Consider the following 11479-nt stretch of genomic DNA (forward strand, 5'->3'; position numbering starts at 1 on the left):
ATCAGTGTGTTTGCCCAGGAAAACTGTTTAATCAGCATGCTTTTCCAAGCCGAGCACACAGTTCAACAGTACGCTAAGCACACTGTTGGATTTTCATGAGCGCCTACAGAGTGGAGAAAGGTTGGGCTTCAAACGTTCTGCTTGCCCAAAGCCACCGCACTTGGGCTGACTTGGGCTGCTTGGGCACTCAGGGCGGTCCTGCGATCACACACAGATGCTTGACGGGTTGGCCTATCCACTGAGTGGCAGGCGCCACCATGAGCTAGATCAACAGCCCTGAGAAACTTTCATTGTGCGATCATGTACACTGTGCATGTCACTTCTTCTGTGAAGAAAATTCCTGAGAAATGTTGTAAAGTTCCATGTTTTGAAATTGTAAATCGACAACAATTATTATGAAAAGATTTAATTATCAACTTGGAATTTGTCGACGAGCTTGTGGAAAATTCAAGATACCGCTTGTAAATCTACAACACATAGTTTTTAAATGTTTTCGTAAAATACAACAAGTTGGAAATGCGAACAAAGATATTCACGGTTCCGCAAAACGACCCCTCCGCTGTCTCGCCCTCCCCACGCTGGCTCACATCTCACGTGTTATTTTCGGGTTGACACGTCTTGAAGAATCCCATGCGATGAGCATTGGTATAGCGGGGAGTAGCGCTGTCAAGGACAGGGGGGCGGCATGCAGCATGTAGCCATACTGAAAAAAGAAGCTATTGCTCGCTACTCCTCCGGGCAACGCACCTGCTGTGGGGCAAAGGATGTGGGCGCGGGAGGCACGACCACTGCCAGCGGGGCGCGGCGTGGCACGGCGTGGCGGGGCGTGGCGGGGCGTGGTATGGTGTGGCGGGGCGTGGCAGGGCGTCCATTACGAGAAGCAAGCCGCACTTTCACTAGATCAGCTGAACGGGAGGAGAAGGGAGGGGGAAGGAAAGGAGTGCAGCCGGAGGAGTGAGGGTGATGTTTCGAGTTCGATTAACGCCGAGGGGAACATTGATGATTTCGGAGAGTCGGAGAGTGAATTAGCTTTGTGTGGGAGCAGGCCGTCCCCGCCTGCTTCCGCGAGGGCGTCGCGTCGCTGGAATGACGGTGTCGGCGCAGGAAGGAGGTCAGTTTTCACGGGCAGGCTACTCCTGCCGAGCCCGTCCTGCCCGCTGGCCGGGGGCAGTCCGGGGCTCTTGATCCGGAGGGGGCCAGCGGTGCAACCACCGTGTGTCGGGGCTACGACACACCAGAGTGTTGCGGGTTTGCCTACCATAGGCACCTTGCTCGCTGGGTAGTGCCTCTGACCAAAGACAAGGACGACCCTACCTGTGAGGCACCGAATCCCTTTGGGTCCCAGGTGGTGAGCCATGGCCTACCGGTACTGTACCTGACAGGCGCACCTTTCTTTCCCGAGGCCAACGCGAGGACCGCTTTTTATCCGGTGCAGGACTACAACAAGAAATGCCGAGGAGTTTGATCGGTCAAGGCTGCCTGCGTAGCATTAGAGCAGTAAACTCGTGAAGCTCATTCATACTACTAGAAGAAACTGTCAACAAATGAAAAAAAAAACATCCAAGGAGTATTTTTTTATTGCTGCGATCCCAGTCGAATGCAAATACTGACTGTAGTAATGCTAGGAGTACCGAAGGTCTTCTTTTTGTCTTTGTGCAGCGTTATTTGAGCAGAATATAGTCTGTCGTGATGTCTAACCGTGTCTAACTGTTCAGATCTATTGGGCTGGGTGGTGGTGTTACTAAGAGAGTAATTTCAAATAACACCACAGGCACCAAAGAAAACCTTAAAGGCAAGCTTAAAACGCTTCTGAAATGTGCACCTGACCGGTACATAGCAGGACGTCGCGGTCCTGTCGCTCGAATCTTTTCGAACGTCAAACCATCCTTCCGTCCTTCACCTTACCACAGGGGTGTTCCTGCAGGTCAAGTGCGAATCCTTCACACCACAGACCACAGATGAGGTATTTCCGAACAATACGCCATGAAGTTGTGTTCTGATTTTAATCGTTTTCCTCAAGCGTAGACTCATATTAGGAATGACAGTTAATCATATAATGCATACTCCATGGACAACACGCCAGTTAGTATACTGCATCCGGCCCCCGTCTCGGTCGAAATTATGGTAGTTCTTTTCTTGTGGTCTCTCTCTCCGGTCCAGACCAGCATGCGTCACTACCACACACACACACACACACTCGTGCGCGATGTGAGCGCCGACATACGAAACGCTGCGTTGACCTCGTGGTGCGTGCGTTGGCGGTGGGGCCGAGAGGGGGAGGGGGCTGCGTGTACCGACGGACATATGGCAAGGGCCCATATGCAAGCAAAGGCTTGTCCGCGTCCCGCCGTGGCCGGCCACGCCCCGCCCCGCCACGCCCGGCCACGCCTGACTTTTGGCTTTCACTGCCGTGCCGGGTGCGGGCCGGGCGGCAGTGGCATGCAGGCGGCTGGACCGGGCCGGACCCGCACGACCGGAGCTCAGCAGGAGGACCCTCCCAGCCCACGCCACGCCGGGTCTCCGGGCGGGAGAGGAGAGGACAGGTTAGCTCATCGGCAGGTCAAGGGCGGGTCGATGGGGTTGCACTGTGAGCGCGAGTGACGTGGAGGTGAGAAGGTGACACGAGAAGAGACACAATAGGCGTGCCCGACACTGACAAGCGCGCTACAGAGCAAAATGAACCATGTACGTGTACATGTATGGACCGCAATTTGGCGGTGCAAAAGAATATCGTGCAGGACAGAAACCATACGCTTCGTCACTCGTCAAATATTTCAAATGTGTAACTCTTCTTTAGGACAGGGTGCATGATATTCGTTCCGCGATTATCGTCTCAAGGTCATATGTAGACGATGGGCAAAACGGTACGCACCAAAAATATGGACGGGGTGAATCAACACAATCAAGCACATAAAGTTGCCTAACGTTTTACCAGTATCGCGTTTTAAAATTGATTATTGCTTATCTCTCTCCTACCTGTGAAGTGGCGCCACGGCGCACAGCAAAAGCAGAGTGTGTTGTGCATATACGCGGGAGAGGTTGGTCTGAGGTGGGGTCGCACCGCCTGTGCAGGTGGGAGTGGCGGCGGCCGCCCTCCCCCACCACCCTCCTCCCCTCCTCTTATACCGACCCGAGATATCATCAAATAACAGGTTCGGCTCCGGGCTCGACCCGCGATGAGTCGGCCCCGCTTAACCCGACCCCGGACTCTGGACCCGGCCGACCTCCTGACCCGGAGAGGAGCCACTGCTGCGCCACCTGGCGACGATGAGCGGCGTCCCATTCGCGGTGTCAGTTGCCGACGCCGGGCACAGGGATTGTCAAGAAGTTGCGTCCGTTTTTCTTCTCAGATTCAGTGGGCAAAACTATACGGGAGCACGGCGCCTGCGAGACTCGGGGTAGGCCGCCCCGCAATACACGCATGCACTGCAGACAAGATGTTGCCTACCTCCCAGGCGCTATGAGAGCTAGCTGAGGCTGAAACTTAATAGTCGTAACGGCGCTGCGCATGGTGGACGTGCTCTATTGATGATCCCCACTCCGACGTCACCCCCATCACTCTCCATGACTTTGACTAGCTCCCGCCGTTCGTATCTCGCCCTTCGCCTCCCTGAGCAGCCTACCTACCCCCTACTCCCTACTCACCAACAGGGCCGAAGTGCGGCTTACGGAGCGTCGACGGTTGTTCTCAACGTTGGAGAGTGACTCCTTGAAGCCCAGCTCATCGCCCACGCTGAAACCTGAAACAGGAAAACGACGAATTCATGAAAAAACATCAAAGAAGTAATTATTCTTCAGATTGGGAGAAAACAGCGAGGGAGACGTCACTTAAGAGCCGCACCCAGACGTGCCAATAACGTTGCCCCCTGGGATCCATCATACTTCTTCTGCCTCCAAGAAAAAAAGCCACAAAGCAAATTATCAAAGCGTTAATCAAAAACAATTGGGCGGGCGTGTAAAAAAAAAAAGAAAAGGTAAACCCTATTGAGTGTGGTGGAGTGTGGCTCAAAGTAAAACTATTCTTTACGGTATTGCTAAAATAAGCGTGCTCTATGGCGCATGCTGCCTGCGGGTGGGACTACATCTCGTCGTGCAAAAGAAACTCCCAGTCTTGCCGTAACCGCGCATGTGCGGGTAGCGTTCACAGTGTGGACCACAATATCATCGTTCGCATCACACTGGAACCTACTGTTCCCGGCAGTGTATAAGGAGGTGGCGAGGCGAGTGAAAATGCTTAGGCCGAGGGCAGTCCGAGGTTTGGCGCGACGCGTTGGTAATTGGTGGCGGGGCGGGGCGGGGCTGACCTGGATAAGCCCATCCCCACCAGGCCACACCACGCGAGCGGCTCGCTGCTGCTACTGCTGATGGCGGTGTGGTGTCAGTCTCAAAACTGACCCGACCTCGTCAGTCGTCAGTCACGCTGATCGACGCCACTGACGGCAGGCGCGGGTCCTGCATTGAGGCCGCGCCGCCAAGAAGGCGCAGGGCAAGGGGGGCAACGCCTCGTCTGCTCGTCTCACATCACCTGTGATTTAACTCGAGTACCCCGCCCCGCCCCACGCCGCCCCGCCCCGCACGGTGGTGTGCACCGGCCGGCTGCCGGGGCGTCGCGCCGGGGCGGCGTGTGACTTTCACTGTGACGATACCGCGTCCCCCTGCGCTGTCGCGCGCGCCGGACTACCGATCCCCCCCCTCCCCGGATCCTTTACGGAGAACACCTTTCTCCGCACGCGTATTCTAAAGCGTCAGCAATGAGGATGTCGGTGATGATACCCTTGTCCGATCAAGCCGGCGTGAGAATGACGGAGAGTGCCGCCGCGGGCCGATACCGAGGCGGGGAAAAGAGGGGAGCAGGAGCGCCAGCGAGGCTGAGGAGGGCGGCGTCGGTCAGCTGTTCGTCCGGTGAGGAATTCGTTCAAGGTCAGCAGGCGGAGGGCGGAGAGCCTCTCCGGCTCCGGTGGCGGCGCTGGAGAGGCAGTCGCGGGCAGTGGTGGACGTGCGCATCCACGCGCAGCGTCTCCATACGCATAGCCTCCATGGAGCCATCGCCACGACGACAAACTCTTTGGCCCCCTGCACATGCTCACTGCTGCCCTCCCGCCCCGCGTGCCTCGTTTGCCGCAGTCATGCTCGTGTAGCGCTCTCTGCTTTTTACGCGGCGTTAGTATAAGCAGACCCATTGGCACCGACACCCCCCCCCCCCCTTTCGTCCACCTCAGTGCCCTATTGGCCAACGCGCCGTTACATGGATGTGCACTCGCCGCACTGCTCGCCTAGCACCGTCAGGAGCGAAAATGCTGTCCTATTCTACCGGAGCGACAAGTGGCGTATGGAGCTTGTCTCTGCCGCTCAGCAGAAATGGTGGTGTTTCAGCAGTTGACACATCAAAGGTATACCTTTCACATGAGTACTGAACTAGAAAACCGCCAATCGTGTAAAACATTAGCTGTCCTTAAAACCTCTACTAACGGGGGAAAATACTGTGGTTGTTTTGACCGAAATGCGGTGTTTAGTCTGCCCCCTCAGTCACAACCATTAAACGTTTTGACGTGCTGGCTAAGCGTTTCCAAACACACCGGTTTATACATACAACAGAACGTCTTATGATTATAACTCAGGGGACAGGCTAAACACCATTTTAGTTACAACAACCAAATTTTTCGGTCGTGATGGCCAAACATATTTCTCAGTGCAGGGTGCTTGAAGAATGCTCTTTATCTTAAAATATTGTATACGGGATATTCTTCTCCTTACAGCGTGCTACTTACCTAGAGATGCAAAGCCCTTGACTCCTCCCAAGTTCCTGACCCGAAAAAGGCCGGATTTCTTAAAGGCGCAGTCGATGGTGAAGCCGAACTCGGAATTGAAGACACACGTCGCAGTGGCGCGCTCGCCGTGCAGCACTGAAACAATGAAGTACAAGAACGATTAAGATAGTATTTTTTTAGCTCAACTCGTGCACCGGTCTCTGTGCCAGGATGCGGCCAAACGGCAAAGCAAGTGATTGGTCTCAGGCCTTCCCTGAATATGGATCGAGCCTTGCCATACCCTGCCCGCGTATCATCGTGACATTGGACTACTCCAATTAATCGCGCATGCTCAGCCTCGTCCGCTGTATGGACTGGCATGATTTATTCTGATCGTGCCAGTTATAGCAGCCAAGGCGGTGTGATAGCGCTCTGGCAGGGAAGGGCGGTACTGCCTTATCTTGTCCCTCCCCCTTTCTCCTCTTCCTATAAACGTCAAAATGTGCACTAACCCTCGCCGATCTAAGAGCACAAAAATAAAAAGTGCGTTGGGAAGAAAAGAAGGCGCCTATTTTGCGGTCTTGCTGGCGTTAAGCGACGTTCTTACATTTGTACCACTGATGCTAAAAGAAGGATAAATGTTTATGAAAAGTTTCTCAAAGGTGTGGGTTTGTAGGCAGGGCGAGGGAGAAAGGTGACCCTGACCGACTTTTCAGAGGATCCTTAGCCCATCGCCTGGTGGATAGGCAATTTGCGATACAGTTCATCTGGATGCGTTGGGGCAACACTGGAATATTTTGACAGATTTCACCCCTCCGAGGCGCAGGTCGCTTGAATCCAAATCCGGTCTGTTAGCCGTCGTGTGAGAAACGCGACATCCCACCCAATCGTAAAACACAAAGACGATTCCACATGGACGAAACCATATTCTTTTCCTTGTCGAGAAAACCGGTAACTTCAACGCTGGTGGGCAACGGCGGAGAGCTGGGTAGGAAAGCTACTCGTACGTCGCACATAGCCACGAACTTGTTACGGCACAGCAACATGCAAGGAAAGAAATGCGGGATACTGGGTTTATGAATTTGCCTCTGCTGACGAGGTGGTGCGTGATCAGGGCGGATGACAAAAGTCTCCGCCATATGCCACTCCTCGATGAGTCACTGCGTAAGTGAAAGTGCCGAGGAGTTGGACCATGGTCGGACCGGCCAGGGGGCAATGTTGCCGCGGTCACCGGTTCCTGCTCATAACTACTTTACTCCTGTATAACGTCCAGAGGTAGGAATAAAACAATATGACGTTGTTTTTTTCCGGGGGGGGGGGGCATTAGAAGGGTATGGATAAATAAAGGTACGTCCCCAACATCACCAGGTGGCTGGCTAGCTCCGCTCACTTCTGTGTACTGCTGTACCGAATTCCTCCTTGCGGGCGGGTTGCCTACTATAGCTCGGCCCGTTAGTCGCCGTGGGCAGGGGCAATAGGCAAACCCGCCCGCACTCGCGCATGCGGTACAGCATAACTACAGAAGAGCGCGGGGTTAATCAGCCACCTACTGAAATTATGCAGCTTTAGTAGTCAGTCATGCCTGGGCCTAACGAACTCCCTTCCTCCGACTCTCCCGATACGAGGCGCGTGAAGCGAGGCAAGGCAATTCAGCTTTTCGTATAGAACTATCAAGCATTGCAGTAGAGTTTTTGTGAACGGGCACAGTCTGCGAGGGAGCGGTGGGAGAAAAAAAGGGAAAGACGAAACCGTGAGCATTGCATCCACTGTCTTCGCATCAGTACCGCACCCGTTCCGTATCCTATCTTCTTTCTCTCTCTCTTACTTTACCTGCACGAACATTCACAGTTCTACACGGCTGCTTGGCGGGTTGGCCCACCCAGCGCGTTGCAGGCGCTATCCACTGCTAAAACTGCCGTAAGGAAGTATGGTTTTCCTACTGTCCGTCCCGTATATCTTATGTACTGGCCAGACCGTAAAGATATGGATCGTACGGAGTAGACCGTGATCAAAAATTACGGTCGCAGACCTGATTACAAATTGACGGGTCGAACCGTAGACATTTCCCGTAAGTTTTTCCTCAAAAACTGTACAACTGCTGCCCTCAAAATGAATGGGTGATGAAGGGAAGGGAGGTGACGTCCTCCCAATGAGTTGCGCTTTGAGAACCAGGCAAGAGACAATTAAAGCCTTCTCGTATAAATGCACAATGAACGGCTTTTTTTTCCTGAACTGTCGCTCTTGTTCCTGACAGTTAAAGAAGCTTTTCCTTTCGCCTACACGCAATTTTCCGCATCGCTTACCGCACTCGTGTCGTGCAGAATGTAGGAATGAAGGAAGGGAGCGGGAAGAAAGTCATCAGAACGTATCATTACTATTACGGCATTTTGTTCGGCAAACGCCCCGCCCCGCCCTCAGCGTTATGTCGAGAGACTGTCCGCCCACGAGCACATCGCAGCATATTACTAAACGCAGTTGGGTGTTCCGAACCGATATCGCGTTCCGGAAGTTCGCAAAGAACAAACGTATCTCTCCCCCTGATCACAATTAGAAGTATCTTGCGGCTTTCCAACAAAAAAAAAGTCCGCTGTGAGTTTGTTCTATTCTTGGTCCCTTACACATTAAGAAAAAGACCATTTACGCTCACAGTAAGTGCGTCTCGAAAAAAAAATAGTCAAGGTCCTTGGTGGGTCGTTCCTGTTTACCGGCCGTCGTGTTGGCTGAATGACCGGCCAGTAATGTTTTGATTTCTCCCCACCCACTAGGAGCTATGGCCGGCGGGCCAGCGCCGGTATGTCTCCGTCCACTACTCTCGCGGAAGCGTCATATCGTGCCGCTTCGCTTGCCCGAGTCAATGACCATGGTCATGATAGCAGTCACTCAGCTGACTAACATTCGGAGGACGATTAATTGGAGAGGAGAAAAGAAGAATTCTCACTGCCATTCTGAGCTGCCTACTATACGGTTGGAAACTGCAGAATGCTGCTGGCTGCTGCTCGCCAATCCGGCCTGGCACGAGATACACTACTCTTCGTTGGGGGAATTCCATAGCCGGAGAGAGGTGTGGTGGTCCGACCCGACGATCCTCCCCAATCCGAGTAAATGCACCTCAATTCAAAAAACTTCAAGTTTTCAGAGTTTATGGTACACGTAAGGGAGGACGATCGTACAATATTAAAGGCATGGAGTAATTTTTCATTTAACTTTCTTTCACGCTCCTTTCGCACCTAGGGCCGGCAGAATGAGGTATGTGAGTTCGCCTTTTCGAACAGATGTACTTCTATTTCTCTTTTCTGCAGTGCGCACTGCCTTGTAATTATACATTATACCACGGCGATTTATAAGGGATATGCAGGGGGCACGCCGGAGCACGGGAGGTGTCCATCTCTTAGTTATTAGAGCGAGACGCGTTGGCAAGGTCTAGCTCAGCTCAGCCACGGGCGGGGATATTATGGCACCGTAAAAAAAAAAGATTTGTGTTCATAAAGTGAGCAAAACGACGGATGACATGCTTCTGAAACATTGTTTTCTCGATTTGTATGTGGCCACGTTCTCAACGTTAATCCTAGGGCCGCGGCGAATTCAGTCAGTCGAGCTATTCCTCTGATTGGGACAGGAGCTCACGCGGGGCTGATGGGCGCGGCGGCGCGGGGCCGCAGGCCGCGACCAATAAATATCGGCCGGACGATTTCTCTCACCGCCTGCCTCTCGCTGCGAGGTGGCTGCCGGGAGGCGCATTCTCATTGTGCCGCGCTGCACGGTCCACAACATGGACGACGCCATTCTTAAACGCGTGCTTAATTACTTTGGGGTCGCAAAGGTCCTTTGTCATTTCAGAGCGCGCTCTTTCATCATTTAGTCACATTGTACCAATCTTTTGATCTTATACCTACCTAACAATCTGCTATTTTTGTTCATATATACATTGAAACCGACACACTTGGTCACTAGAGGAGGGTAGTCTCGCAGTTCCGAAGGCCTGCTGCAGTCTGCTAGCAGACCTGCAAGACTCATACTCATCAGCTGCTGGGGTAGGCCACCCACCGCACATGTGCGCGCAGGGTGTCTACCTAACAGGCGCGCACGAGAACGCTCGTGCGCGCATTTCCCTCAACTACAGCTTATGATTGAATAATTTAACAAAGAGGAAAACCTTCACGGTTTTTTTTTTCAAGCAATATGGATTGCGCAGGTACAGTGCACAGACATTGGGATCGGCAAGGTAAACACAACAGCCAACAGCCTCCGTTGTGGCGTGCCGACGCAGAGTTCTCCGGGATGAACTTTTCCCGGCGGCTCCTCCGCCGCGCTAGAGAGGGGACGGTACGAACGAAGAGATGTGAAGATTGAGCAATCAGCGTGCCCAAACCCACCTCCTGGCTCATTGGCGCTGGTTTTTATAGGTAGGGGGACAAAGGAAGCGTTGAACTGCCTACAGTAACTTCTGAAAAAATAAACACTGCAAAACTGCGTAGAAAAATGAAGGCAGGCTGTCGTTGCCGATAGTCAAATATCTGTGGTCAATACAAGATAGTTCTGAAATACCAGGTGGCTGATTAACCCCGCGCACATCTGTAGTTAGACTGTACCGCACACAGGAGTGCGGGCGGGTTGCCTACTCGACCGGTCCGTAAGGCGCCGTGGACAGGGGCGATAGGCAAGCCGCCCGCACGTGCGTGCGGTACAGTTCAACTACAGATGTGCGCGGGGTTAATCAGCCACCTGGTATTGTGGAATTTGATACTGATTCGAATTGACTGTTATACGCCTAAACTTTGTGGTCTGGATTTTTAGAGAGATTGTAGTTGTCTGTCTGTCTGTCTGTCTGTCTGTCTGTCTGTCGGTCGGTCTGTCTGTCTGTCTGTCTGTCTGTTTGTCCTTGTCCCTCTGATCTCCCTTATATACTGCACACACGGCTTTGAGAGGTGTCAACTTTGCCCATAAGAAATGTCCCACTGCTGTTCTCCCTTTCGAGTTTCAGCGGAGCTTACAGCGAGAGACACGTGCGGCGGTAAAGGCTGCCTGCCCCAGCCCTGGCCCGGGGCCGCGGCCGCGTGGGGCTCCCCGCTCCCACCGCGCCTACCGCGCCTCAACCCGACTCCCGTTATATCCCGGACCTGGGGCGAGAAAGGGCCGGCCGAGGAGCCCACGCGGGCTGGTGGTGGGCGCCCGGCGCCGGGCCCGCCGAACCTAGTCGGGGCTATAGACCAGATAGACCACGACAATATAATTTCCAGCTCGACTCACCCAACAGCATGACGGCGGCGAGCAGCGGCCCGGCGCATGTGGTGAGCCCCATCCTGCAGGTGACTGAGGTAATCCCTTGTTGAACTCAGCCAGCGTGAGGGAAGTCCTGCCTAGCGGCACTCGCACACACACCCACTGACGCGCATGTCCACCTGCTGGCGGGGGCAGGGGCGCTGGCCAACGCGGCCGCAGTGCGTGGAGCACTTCGAGGAGGCGGTACGCTGCGACGCAACGGCACGTCGAGGATGCGGTACGCCGCGCTGCAGGTGCGGTGCGCGTCGAGGTGCGGGTGCTCGCCGGCGCCGTGCTGCACCTGTGTTGTCGGCACGCACACGAGGGACTGGCGCGGCTCCACCGGCACTCCATCGGCGGGGGGGCTGGGCTGGGTCTGGAGGTCTGCGGAGGGGTGGAGAAGGATGAAAAGGGGGAGGGGGGTCGGGCGGGAGAAAGGTAGTCGTCGAAGCAAGCGAAAGGGGGGTAGGGGG

At 54.1% G+C, this 11479-nt stretch overlaps 1 protein-coding gene across 1 annotated transcript in view; it reads right to left on the minus strand.

Moving 5' to 3' along the window:
• The window catches only part of LOC113204486 (uncharacterized), a 23201-nt gene extending 11853 nt beyond the window's left edge, over positions 1–11348 (minus strand). The window contains exons 1-3 of the mRNA XM_026419663.2: positions 10995–11348; positions 5769–5903; positions 3646–3740 (exon numbers count right to left, since the gene is read on the minus strand). Of these exons, the coding sequence (XP_026275448.1) occupies positions 3646–3740; positions 5769–5903; positions 10995–11046 (282 nt within the window). The 5' untranslated portion in view covers positions 11047–11348. The remainder of the gene's footprint in view (positions 1–3645; positions 3741–5768; positions 5904–10994) is intronic.
• Positions 11349–11479: the final 131 nt, after the last annotated feature.

Source organism: Frankliniella occidentalis, unplaced genomic scaffold (genome assembly GCF_000697945.3).
Source record: "Frankliniella occidentalis isolate FOCC.00 unplaced genomic scaffold, Focc_3.1 Scaffold21, whole genome shotgun sequence".
In the NCBI taxonomy this organism is placed as follows: domain Eukaryota; kingdom Metazoa; phylum Arthropoda; class Insecta; order Thysanoptera; family Thripidae; genus Frankliniella; species Frankliniella occidentalis.